Below are 13,850 nucleotides of genomic sequence, written 5' to 3'. Positions count from 1 at the left end.
CAGGATATGTTCTATGATAAGTATCCTTAATTCTTATTGGGTTTCGGCCAGTGACCGTTGAATAACTGATCAAATGATCAAAAGTTGACCGGAATAATGGTTCACTATTTCAAATGCATTACATTTCCTTTCAAGAACGGGACTAGGTGCTGTTGGCTACGCTCTACGTTTTTGGGTACAGAGATCTAGGTCCTATGAATAATACTTGAAGGGACAATAGCTTCATGGCGTAGTAGCCAACGGCAACAAAATAAATCAACCAATCTGTCTGATACAGTCACTTTTACTGAGGCGCAGGGAGAAGACATTGGTCGTTTGCTCGCCACCGATACGTGTCTATATTTGGTAATGCGCCAACGATACGAATGCCGCCGCCGCCGCCGCCGCCGCCACTGGCACCGTCGCTGACTTTGTGACGGTTGCGCCATCCATCGAAACACCCGGAAGATCTTTCCCAGCATCGAGAAAAAAAGCAGAATAGATCTTTGGGCCGCAAAAAGGCAGATACAGCGTTGCTTATATGCGTATATCTATCTATCCGCAGGTATGGATACGCGAGATAGAAGACGATAGGGTCTGCTGTCCGAGGGAGTTTATGGATAGATGGCGCCTGAATCCAAAAACCGCCTGCGGGTCACGAGAAAACTGCAGGCGTTTAAAAGCTTCCACACCAAACTCAAACCTACGAGGAAAAATAACGCCGTCCAGTGACTACGCTATAGTGGGTTAGTTCGAAAGAACTAGTATAACATTGGTATACTGGCATAAACTAAGCCATCGACAGGGAAATTTCGCAACGCTGTTGTGGGAGTCAGGAGACTGCCTTGGTGGTAAATGGCACTCATTTCGGTCAAAATTTGGCACCAGTTGAACAATTCATCGTTTCACGGCCTATGCATACGATTATACACATCCACAAACCGGTCAAACTTTTCATACGAGGTGCAGCGACGCCCATGGTGAAAGTTTCAATGTTCTGAATTGAGATCTGAGAATTGAGACGTTCCTAAAAATCACTTGCGTGAGGACTGTTCTGCGCTTTGCATTGCACATAAACGTATACCTACTATATTATGATTTTTTTTCTTATTCTGCATATGTGTTTAGCCTTTTGATGCAAGTTTTGTAAAAAGTTTTTTAGTTGCAGTGTTTTTTTTTTTTTTTTTTGTGTTATTCCTCGTCGGTTCTTTCGCTTACCCTATGTTCCCGGAGTTGGGTCTCGAGCACATCGAGTGTTTGGCCAACGAGGGGCTGGCGATCGAGGCGGTTCTCCATTCGGGCAAGCCATTGCTCCAACTCGCGACGCCTCTCTTCGAACGTCCGACCGCCTTCGGCAGCCAAAGACTCGAGCTGGCGCCGCCGCTGCATCGCTTCTAATTCAAGCGAATCCAATGCGCCTTGGACATCCACAGCTGCAACCGTCGGAGATGCGTAGAAGAAGGCGGCGTGAGATATGCGCATATGACAGAAGGTGAAGCACGCATGAAGGATGACATTACATAAGGATAAGTGCTATAGAATTAGATCCAACTAATTATGGCGTATATAGAATGTACTATGAAAGAGCACAGTAAAAAAAGTGTGCTGTATCATTTTAGCGTTTCTAACTTAGCTTAGGTAAATTTTTTCCAATTCAAACTATTCATGGTACTATCTTAAGACCTTTAGAGCTCCGAAAGTTTTGTTTCGTTTTTACTTTGTGAAAACCAAGTGGATACAGCTCCTTAGGCCTATCTTTGACATAATTGCCTCTACTTAAATTTACTTTGAATTGCAGATTGATATAGCTTTGACCATTCTGCGATGTGGTACATTGATTGCTGGAACACAAATACATTCTAATCATGGTTTTAAGAAACGTTCTTTAATAATAATCAGTCCTCGAAAAGTAGTTTTTTTTTTTATCTATAATTTTGCTCATACATTTGCATATCTCTTTTTAATAGACAGTCCACTTCTTATCTTTCCAGAGCATGTATTCGTAGTATTATTAGACAGCCAATGAGACCCTTATGATGGTCTATTCAACTCATTCCGCAAAAATAACTGATGAAAACCGAAACCATCGCCAAAGGCCGAATTCTACGTAATTTCCGTTTCCTTTGAACACGTTTCCGCATAGAGAGCATTCCGCCTCAATCACTTGCTAGGCACTAGAAAAAACAAACGCATATGGCCATGCATAAAAATGGAGGCTGAGATTACACGTGCGTGAATCGGATCGTGCAACGCATCGACGTGTCACATGTCTTCGAAAATGTGGCCTCTTTATCCTAACTAAACCTAACTGAGCCTAACATAAACAGGACCAAAAAGTGTTCCTTTCACATACCCGCTAGTCTTCGCTTGACCATCTGAGCCCTTCACCGATGATTCATTTACCCAGTTTTTTTTTGAGCTCTTCGGAAATCCCTCGATTAGGCTTTTATGTTATAAATTACGATGGCGTGCCTTCGCAGTACCTGTGCTCCTGTAAGTCATCCTCAAGGGGCTTGGAGAAACGGCGTCTTCAAGTATTGTAGAGAAAGGGCGATGCATTGGGGGTCGGTTATGTATCGAGGATTGGTTACATGAGCCTGTACACATTTTGCAAAGGTATATAGGGCCTGGGATATAAAACGCTTTACTAAGGATTTTCAAGTTCACTCCGCGGGAACTTTAAGCGCATAGTTTCGGATTCGGTGGCTCTTCATACCGGTAACTTCTGCGTGCTTCAACATCCGCTTCTCTTCCTTTAAAGACTCTAGACTCATTGTTCTAGAGTTACGAGAATTCCCTTTTCGAACGGAACAGGCACAGGCAAAGCATTTCTAATAAATAACTTATTAGATAATATATACAATGCGCCAAATACAACCAGCCTATTTTTATAGGTGATACTATTTGATGGTCTACTAGAATCACCACAAAAATCCGATCGCCCAGATTTACACGTTAATCAGGAGTATCATAGTTTGTTACAAAGCAACTAAGGAAGTTTTAAAGATTGAGTGCACAGCAAAAGACCAAAGAGGAAACCACAGTAAAGAAATAAAAGCTCAGTCCGATAATTCTCCACTCCTCAAATATAAACTACTACAATGTCCGAAATTTGGCTGGGAATTTTCTATAGGTTTGCGGGAATCTTGTCCCATAGTAAACGATATTTTTGAGTCTTTTAAGGTCACCTATATGGAAAACCGTTCGACCTTACGATAGGGGTGGCGTAGCTCTGCTGTGCATAAAACATCTTCTATATAAGTTGCGCCATCTTATATTTTCAGTTTTTCCTTAAAACAAAATCGCCTGTCTTTCGGAAATCCAAACGTTTAGTACGTCTTTTGTTTTAACGTGAACATTAAACACGTATTAGAAAATGGCCTAAAAGCAGCGAGTAGTTGCAAAGTGTACGCTGTGAATTCTTCCGGCAAGGGCCTATATGGGGTGTTGGCATATCTTACGTTCATCAGTTTCTGCTAAAAGTATCCAACCAGGAGCAAGTAGTTTGGGAAATGGTGCCATATACCGAAAGCGTCACTTTAAAGAACTCAATTTGTTGAATCATTCTCTAGGGAGTCAGTATCTATGTATAGTTGTATTTAAGGTGACTGATATTTTTCGACTAAGCCTGATTCCAAGACTAGCAGCCAAAGTATTTCTATAGTATTGCATATACCGCAATTACGCAAAGAATATTAACCAATACTATTTGGGATATATTAATTTATATGTACTTCCTTATATTTACATTTTTTTTGGAAATGGGGATCTAACGATAACTTCGCGTAAACAGATATGCCATAAGACCTGCCGAAGATTAAACACTCTTCCATGTGTGCCATTTCGCCTATCTGCCTGCCTCAACCAACCCCAGCATCAATCGGCCTTCGAATATCCTTTCGATTTTCTCTACTCTGGCCTAAACCGCTGATGTGTTTCCATTGGCTACAGTCACTTTCCGCGCTCCCGCTCATTGTCAAAAAAGGAACACAGGGAAACAGACGCCTGCCTCTTTTAAGGCCTACGCAGCCATTTGTTTCACACGCGGCGGCTGCCTCCCGTCTCACGCTGCACAAACAACTGCTGGTGAAAAAGCAATTAACCGCTATGAAAAGGGAAAAGCAAAGGGGCAGTGTCATCTCCGCTTGTTTGGCTTTATCAGAGGAAGCTTGCCTCTGATAGGCTCAGCACACCTGATACAAACCACAGGGTTAAGAAGAATATTGGTTCAATTACGGAGGCAGCAGCGGCAAAATTCGCAGTTCGTTGAATAGCCACCACATTCACCAATACCTTTCATAACTATTCAGAAAACCATACATCGTTCCGGCGATGGCAGTGTTGGCAACTGCTCACTGTACATCTGAGAAAGGACTGGACAAACTCTCAGTCTGGGTGCCTAATTTAACTACTGGATGAGCCTGAGAATACGCATATCGCTTCGTGAGCCTTCCTATTTATTGCCTCCAAAGGCGGAACCTACCGAAAGACTTCGTCGCTTGGACAGAATAAACCTGCTGCAGTAACAACAGAAACAGCACCACATAAAGGAGAGGGGCGACTTGTTGTTGAACCTGTAAATAGAATTCAATTACAGGTCGACCTACTGCCACACCTGTAGATATGGATCAGCATATAGCCCTTTTGGTGCCTCATGGGGGATCAACTCGCATAGTAACGCGGCCAAAAGCGGTGGGAAGATACTAGGGGGCGACGAAGCAAAAGGTGAATGTTGTTGTAGCACTTCGAGGGAAGATCACTTATTGCTAGGCTTGTCTTCTGTGAGCATGCTGACTTATATCGGTCCAGGAGAATGGTTAAGGACCGCCGGCGAACAAGCGCCTATCACCTGTTCGATTTAATTGGTCGAGTTAGTTTGTTTTACTCCTTGTATGTTTTAGATGGTGTTGGACGCCGAGGGGGCAATCTCGAGTGTTAGGCTAACGTGGTTGACACAAGCGCAAACAATATTGAGCACAAACAATATTTAAATCGTAGCTACATGTGTATAGGTCCAAAAGAGGTGGCAGGAAAGACAGATGCGATAACCTCTTTTGCCCAAGTAGATCTGTCCGGGTAGCAAAATCACAATAGGCTAAACGCAATTTAAGCTTCAGTCTTCACATTAGGAGCTTCGGAATTTACATCTATAGTTGCAGTAAATATTTAGAGGATAAATAGAAAGGGCTGGGTATATGAGTACTCTATAACCTCATCAATTTCAATGTTCCTAAATGAAACTATTATCAAAAAAGTATAATATCCACAAAAAACCTTGTTGAATTAATAAATGTTCAGCATCGACGACTTAGTGTTTTAAACAGTGACCCAACAGCGCAAACATATACAAAGTGTTGTGCCAATTTTGTCCTATCGGACGTTCACTAGCCCTTTAGTATAACTATTTTGCAAATATACCTGTGCGTCGGCCCTAAATAGGTTTATTATCAAGAGAGGGCGAACTAGTCTGTTTGGAAGATACGGCTTCCGATGATGATCCGCCACAGGAATCCTGCTAGGAACTTTTTTACTATTTAAGAGCCTAAAGATAATTCACACTCAGATTAACCATCGGGATACTGGATCAGTTAAAAACTTGAATAGTAAGGTAACAGCTAGCGTTGCCTCGATTCGACGAACCGCACAATTTAAAATAAAAAAATCTTAAAATAGGCTTGCGAACGCTCGGTCTTTTAGACCGAGCGTTCCCAAGCCTATTTTAAGATGCGACGCAAGGGTTTTTCGGTGCATTTGAGCATAGCCTTGGCTCTTCGAATCCTTGGCAGCATTGACCTAGTAGAACACTGAGAAGCGACCAGCATGCTGTTAGCCATAATCTCTTTACATCGAGTAATTCTATCGATTTTTAACACCGAAATTAACGCGTTTCAACTCGGGTTTACTCTCGGTGGAAAAACATCACTCGCCTACAGAATAGAACGCCTGCCATATTTTTAAACTTATAAATCTTTCATTTTTTAATATATATATATATATAAAATTTATAAACCTTTCATAGAAAATTACAAAACCTAAAAGTAGTGTGGTTTGCTGGTTGATAAATTTAAAACAACACATTCGTTATAACAACACGTAGAAGATTGATGCAGGTCTGGGAATACGTCCTGAATCCATAGGTGTATTTGCTGCTCAGTTAGCTAATTAAAGCTAGAATATAAATATGTATTACGCGAAGTAATTTTCATTAGAAACCACAGTTGCTTCATTTTAGTCTGTCGGTGAATAAAAGCTCTCCGCTAAGTGCGTTTGTCCAATGCTGGATATCCCTAGCAGATATCCAGCAGATATCCCTAGTTTGCTAGCTAGAAGATGTCTCGTCCAATTTTTTTATATTGCTGCTGCAAAAATCCATATGAAAGACCTGGACACGTAAGGGTTTGTATGAATGTACAGTGACTCGTATTGGCACAAATGCATTGGTGCCGCTGCGAAATCCGGCTTACCGACTCTATTTATTTCGCTGCTACACTTTTCCATAATAAGCGACCCAAGTTCTAAGGTAAGTTCTTCTCAATGACGGTTCTTCAGAGCTCCACAATGGGTGACAGCCAGACAACGAACCAGTTTGGTGGCAAGTTTGAAGAAATATGACATAGGCCATTTCAATTTTTCCACCTCTGCCCAACGTACCTTATTCTGTTGGGCAACCTTTCCATTGCTCATTCTGCATCTTGGCAAAATTTAATTTGTACAGATTTTTATTAACGAACTCAAATTAAGGCTAGGTTACACATGGGCGTGATGAGGGAATCATGCAATGGCCGAAACTGTTACCAATTAATCAATCCCTTAGAAACACTACACACGTATAGAAAAACAGCTTTGTTCCTACTTATAGCTTTCGATTTTCTTAAACTGTATTTTTGACATGTTTGATATTTTTCATAAGCATAACTGGCCCGACATTCTCTGGTACTGAAATATTACAATGTAGACCTCACGCATCATTCAGATCATCACATGCATCGTACAGAATCATGGCCTAATCACAATTTATCTAATCGTAACATTGGCACATTTTTCGTACCTTTCTTGCGGAGTTCTAGAAGTGCCTCACGGCGCTCGTTCGACGTCCTTTCGCGTATCCCGCCCTGACGGTGCTCTGATTTATCGGACTTCGTCTTCGAGTGATCGTCGCCGACTCCTCCAGTTCCCTGATCAAATACTTCTTGTAATTCTTGTTCGTATAGATCTTCTGCTTCGTCACTCAAGTATTCCAGCGCCGTATTAAGCTGGCGCAGAGCGCTTCGTCGCACCACATGTTCCTCAAGAAGCACCTATAAAGATTAAGTAAATAATACGCCTGTTTACAGTGAGACAGGAAATAGGCTCAGTCTAGGTGATGCGCTCGCTGGCTTCCTATATTTAAAATGTATGCCAGCTTATGCTTGAATCAAGCGTTAGAAACATAAAAGTCACTCACAAGGATGTATACGCGAAGCGTACCCATTCTATTCTCATACATGCAGGTCTCTGAAGTGTAACGTACGCAATTATTAACCGATCATTATAAACTTTTTGATAGCCCATGATTCCCGCAGTGTTGTCGACCCTAAACTCATATACATACACCTCAAATTGTCTCCATTTGATTCCGATATAAATTTGGTGAAGGCAATTCGTTGTGACCGATCGCTCTCTCTACAGATCACCTTTTCAGCCCACAAAAACCAAAAAGAAAAAGAAAAGACTGCTACCATTTTCATACAAATGAACGGTGTTTCATCATTAGCGTTAAATGAAACAGTTCCATGGAAGGAATCGTGGAAAAACATCTCATCTACAGCACGAGACAGATCACATTTACGCTGGTCACCATAAGCACGTCCCTTCAATAGCGGTCGTCGTTCTAGGCGATGTTGGAAGCAGTCGGAAGGCAAGCGAAAACCACGGGTGGTGGTCAGAAACACTTCATGCGCTACGCGACATCTTCTGTTTAGCGCTGGCACGCTGGCGTAAACCTGAACCTGACCGCACCTTATCTGGGCTTGATCGTCCATTCGCTGAATCGACCCCATTACCCTAATGAGAAATCTCGATGGATCATCAACTGCGCTTGACCAACCATTTGAATTCGTCTTATCTTTTGTGCAATAAACGGAGAGGAGCATACACGGCAGAATTATCCAGATAAACCCCATTAATCCGTTCGTGCTCGTCCCCATTAGCTCCACGTGAAATTGACAGGCCCCAAGCAGTTGCAATTTATAGAGCTGCTACCGCTACCGCCACTTGCTGAATTTTGTTCGAGTATGCGTAGTGCCCACATGACCTTGGAAACGACTTTGCATCCAGAAACTTTATACCGAAAATCTCTGTTATTGCTTGTAACAGCAAGAAAATCAGTGATGATCCCAATAGTGTCTATTAGTCACTTCGTTTAGCATCGGTGGCTGGATACTTGGGCCAGTTTTTTCCCACCGGATCTTGTGTGCATTGTGCTGCCTAATGCTGAAGAGAAATGAGAGTGATATCGAGTTCTCACAGCATTTACGGTCTTGAGGTCGTTCTCAACCTAGTAAAGAATAATGAGTTTTTGTCTGTGTCCGTGTATCTATGATTGATTTAATCCTCAAGTAAAGTGGAGTACCTGAGCTTCTGTTGTAGGTTGAATATTCCTCTTATAGCTGTTACCGCATCATAAGAGCATTTGCGATCTAATTCAAACTTAGTTCAAGGTCCGTCCTTGTTGTAGCGCAGAGTCGTTGTTTCGTAGTACTGTGTTTAGATATTCGGTGAAAGGTATTGTTCGGTAAATTTTCAATAGACGCAAGTAAAATGTATGCCTTGTCATTAGTACGTAGTCATAATTTCGTTGAATGTTTGCCTCATTTGTGTCAAACGTTTATAGAACTTGAAAATCGCTTCATTCTAGTTTTGACCCGGTACGTAGAGTCGTTAACTTACAAAAAGTTCGTTTAGAGAGCTTTTCGTTATCACTGTTCATAGTAAAGTACTGTAGCAAGTGGGTTTGTGGGTCAGTTAGGGGGTGAATAGCATTTTACACAAACAGGCATTCAGCAACGACACTTCCCCTTTTTAGTGTGGGCCCCAATCAAGGTTAGGTATATCTTCCTCTATCTTAGCTTAATTTGCTTAGTAGTTTCTTGCCTATAGACTTATTAATGCCTCCGTCCATAGTAGGCAAGACAGCAAATTGCCGGTTTGTCGATAAAAAAACTCATTGCGTATTGAAGGATGCGTCCACTTCGTTGAAAAGTTAGTCAGTTGCTAGTGTGCATCTTTCGGAAACCAGGATTTTTAGGTAGGCATATGGTATTTAGCGTCCGTTGACCAAGTTGAAAGTTTTCATGCGCTATACACTGCGGCGACAGATGGTGTTGGCTGTTTTTTACCTAGCAGAAGGACCAAGTTGATTAAAAACCCATTTTAAGGACGATCGAAGACGTACGTGATTCGATCTCTGCAAACGCCGTCCCTTTCATGCTTCAAATACACAACACAACAGAATTTCACGAGCGAAAATATAGTTCTATAGCATTTTGTAGAGCTCAGTACAAAACGGACTGGAATTATGAGACGATAAATTATTTACTATGCTATATATTAATGAATCGTTTCTACAGCGGCAACTATTCAGTTTGACTAGTAGAACCGATGGGCCGACGATGTCGATGACCCAGATTTCACTTGAAACAATGCAAGAAACTGGTGGAAAAATACACGTGAAGTCTTTACGAATAACGATATATAGTTGGACTAGCAGCAGAAATTCGTATGGCGAAACCATATTAAAGATAAAGCTATTTTGGTTTTAGCACCACCTCTAGCGGTCATTGCTCGAGAATGACTATTGCTTTAGTAAAAACTACCTTGATAACGAAGTACTTCTCGGAATGTTATCGATATACCGCAATGGACTTTGCTGTATAAGACTGATAACGTTGATGTATATATATATATGCACAGACTTACTCGTCCCTTTCAATGGACAACAAAGTAAGTCAATGGTTTATGATTGGTCGTCCGACACCCGAGAGCCCACACCGACTCCAAACATATTCTGAACGAGCTTCTTTCTTTCTTGTACTTCATCCCCTCTATGTTGCTAGTCATCACCGCTTCGATTCATCGTATTTCGAGCTTTTCGGCCAAGTGCACCCCAGTAACTCTATAGCGTTGCAGCTTCGATGGAGATCAGCGCAGTTTGTTGCGCTCCGTTTTACGCGCAGTGAAAAAGGCCATTGATAACAACATGATTTGTCTGGTCGGCTGTGTACGTTGCTGTTAGGCAAACCATAACCTTTGTCTGAGCAATCGCAAGTCCGATAACGATCAACTGAAGTAACAGGACAACTGCGATTTAATAGTTCAACTACGTTTCACCTATCTCCCATCTCGACTTTTGTCCTAGAAAATTAGGGGTAACAACGAATGGCTACTGTTTCCCTTGAACTTGTCGTATGTTATTATTTTTGTAATTATTTTTGTTTGTATAGCGGAGTAATGGAAACGAATCTTACGATTTAGATGATGACCACATGGTGATTGTAGTAAATAATCAGTCATTTTCCTTTCAAGCAACGATACTGCGAATCAAACGAAAACAGCCTAATCTCAGTTGCTGTTCGAAATGTTATTAATTTTATGTGATCCATAAATACCGACAGCCACGCTTCGGTATCTTGGCGTTTCTTGCAAACTTCTATTACTGAGCTCTTTGCTTGATCTTCTCTAAGTTCTTATATCCAGTCTTATACTTAGCTGAATAGATTTTCTACCCATTAATTCTTCTTCTTAGCTTTGTTTTCCTCTGTGGCGTTAATTCCAAATGCTCAGGCTGCTACTCTGCTCTGCTAGACTTCTCTTTGTTGTCCTTCCGCTGGCAGACTGGCAGATTTGGTCCGACTGCGCTTACTCGTCGCAGCTCATACCAGATCCGCACAGACTTTTCAGTATACTCTTCCCCTTTCTTTTGAGGTAAACAAATGAGCATTCGACTCACGCCGGTTACATAGTATTTATTAAGTACATCTAGCAGAAAGATGCCATTTATACTGGCTATACTGAAATAGTCCATCGAAGTATTCTGTTAGAGACGCTAGTCTGCGGCCGAAAAAAGATGAGGGATAAAAAAAGATGAGGCACGAGAGATAAAATAGCCCAACTAATACGATAATTCGATTGCACCTCTAGGACGAGAAACAGAACGAATGTCCTGCTTCTAATCCATTGATCAGAATCCTTCAACTTTAGTCGAAGGATTCTGATCAATGGATTAGTTGTGTTACTTTTTTGTCCTCCCGCTTTTTCTCTCTCCCTGCGCAGCTCGCTAGTAGGATCCTTTCCTCTCGCTGTAACCTTGACGACGCAGCTGCTGTTCTCCAGACCGCATCTTTGGGTTGTGGGAGCACTCCAGGGTCTCGGGAATTACCTCGCTTGCAAAGATTAGCGCTAAGGCTCAGTCAAAAAAGATTCCTGTTAGGAGAGCTCTTCTTGGTTGCGGTCACGCTTTTCCACGAAACGTAGACCAAAGAAAGGGACGTGTGCGCTACTGAAAATTGTCACTTCGTTAATTCATAGAGCTACCACAAGATTTCACGGCTGAAGTAGCTTCCTTCTGTTATATTCATTTTTGTTTGGCCTGTGTTCGCCTCGTTGTGCCGCCATTTTCCCGTCGAAGAGGCAGCGCGATCTACCCGACTTTAGCGTTAGATATGACTCGTTGTCGGCTCGTGCCTGCTTTCAGCTAGACACTCTAGACTATATATATATATTACTCTAGAGTAAACCCAAGCGCAAACACCACTCTCTCTCTGTACGAGTGCGAACATACAAACGAGTTTGTATGTACTTATCAGACATCTGAAACCGGCAGGGGCTAACTCCCTTATTCTCTTAAGCTACCTCTTATTCTCCTGATAACAACCTAGCAATCTCTGCCACATTCAGGAGATCTCTGTTTGCTGTATAACATGCTAGTTAGAGATATTGTTCAAAAAATCGAACGACCAATCTACGCTTTAGTGTAAAATGTCAATTCTAGCGTGACGCCACCAATGAGGGAAGCGTATAGCGTTCTAGACGAAACTTTTTGAAACCACAGAAATATCGTTTTACTCGTTTGCTCCAAAAGCTGCAAACGTTAAGGAGCAATGGGAAAATCGCGGAAAGTGACGCAGCTATTATTACTTCTTTCTGAAAAACCTTTCCTCAGAAAGATAGCCAGTTACTATTATTTGGTTGGCATCAGGCTCCTTATTGCTGGTAATACATTATTTGCTGCTGCTGTCATTGTTGTTGTTATTGTTATTGGTGCCGTTGCTGATGCTGTAGCATTAGCGTCACTAATTGCTACAAGGTTATATTTGACATGGCGCTTCACCTGCGCTCACTCGGGCCACGCTTCTGCCGCCTTCACATGTTTAACCTCCGGCGATGGCCATTCAGATATAGCAACCTGAGCAGCATGGGACGTCATGATCAGGGATGTGAAGACAGAGAAAAATTAGGAAGAGCGATGCTGTTTTGGTTAAGTACTCAATACTACGTGACCTGGCCGACTTAGCCGTGAAGAAAAAGGCCATCAGTTTTGCAAGCCAAGGTAACAAGGAGAGTCGAAAGAAAAGAGGAAACACTAGACAAGTTTGCCTCACCATCTTCAAAGTTAGCAAACGTATACGAAGCATTGGACATCAGCCCCTGCGTATCTGGCCCGGGGCTTTACGATCTAGCGCTATCAACAGTATTGTCTCTATTGGAACGGGTGTGGTTCAGGAGAAGAGGAAATTAGGTGAACTAGCCCATGCAGAAGTTAGTAGAAAATTGGTCAGCTAAAGGACGGAATGAAGGCTAGTGCTCACTGATGGCCTCATCTGGGTGGATAAGCGAACTGTGAGACCAAGGCGAATATTGGCGTAGAGGGCCTGTCAGCTTGCGCTGCAAGAACCTGCTTTGCGGAACATAGCTGTTGCTGATGAATTTGGACAGGGCCCCGCCGTTTATTTATAATACGCTCGATTCTCTATCATATACAAGATGGAAATTAGTGTTACAACGGCAGTACATAGGTAAGTACGATGTCACAGTAGAAGCCGCTGTTTAGAGAGCACTTGAAAGAGGAAACACACAAACAGCTCACGGATCTTGTGTACATCGTTAGCTTATGGTTGGGACTCACATCCTTCATTACAATATACATTAGTCCCATTTTTTTATTTTGGGAAAAGAATATTACACATATCCTTGAAATCATTCCCGTGACTTTCTGCTTAAAAAGACATCGATAGTAAACAATTGCCCGTGATATCGAACCGATGTTTAACCTTTGCAATGTACACGTTGTGTTAATGTTCTTGAACTAAGTCCGCCGGATGCGGCCTTTCTGTTATCATTATTTGTTTTCATCATTAGCCCACTCCTTTGTACGAGGTATCCTTCCCGTGACTTGCTTTCTTTTTCGGTTCATCCCTAAACCTCTTTTTTAACGAAATCGTTTCGCTTCTATCAACCGCGATCGCTTATCCCTTTACTCCTACCAATTTTTTCTACCTTCGCCCTTACTTTTTCCACCCTTCTGCTACATAGCAAAACTTATAAAGTAGAACGCTCATTGAATTCCTTATTAAACAAAACGCCTATACTAGCATGATCGTTACCAAACGCTAGCTTGCCCCAACTGTTCTTTGTTCATAGTAAGACCGTCTACACATACGACGAACTTTGTCAGGCGACCACTGACGTGGCGAAGGTGGACTTCTTCTATTTACACTATCAGTAGTCTTTGAACAGAGGCTGCCCACCACTTGGCATTCGGTGTACGTCCCTAGTGTCGTCATTGTTCTCTTTGGTCTCCTTGGACTCCAGACGACAGAATTCGGCATAGGAAA

The 13,850-nt window shown here is 42.1% G+C and overlaps 1 protein-coding gene across 12 annotated transcripts in view; it reads right to left on the bottom strand.

The window, feature by feature from the left end:
- The window catches only part of Dys (Dystrophin), a 252,876-nt gene that overhangs the window by 152,293 nt on the left and 86,733 nt on the right, over positions 1 to 13,850 (bottom strand). For all 12 annotated transcript variants that reach the window (XR_002670685.2, XM_022790388.2, XM_086981254.1 and 9 more), the window contains 2 exons: positions 7,028 to 7,277; positions 1,198 to 1,412 (listed from right to left, as the gene is read on the bottom strand). Coding sequence is in view for 11 of the 12 variants with exons in the window: in XM_022790388.2 (XP_022646123.1) it covers positions 1,198 to 1,412; positions 7,028 to 7,277 (465 nt within the window). In the remaining variant the exon portion in view is untranslated. The remainder of the gene's footprint in view (positions 1 to 1,197; positions 1,413 to 7,027; positions 7,278 to 13,850) is intronic.

The sequence above is a fragment of the Varroa destructor genome, unplaced genomic scaffold (assembly GCF_002443255.2).
Source record: "Varroa destructor unplaced genomic scaffold, Vdes_3.0 BEIS01000002.1, whole genome shotgun sequence".
NCBI lineage: Eukaryota > Metazoa > Arthropoda > Arachnida > Mesostigmata > Varroidae > Varroa > Varroa destructor.
Note: the sequence above shows the minus strand (reverse complement) of the source record. Positions and strands in the feature narration are given on the sequence as shown.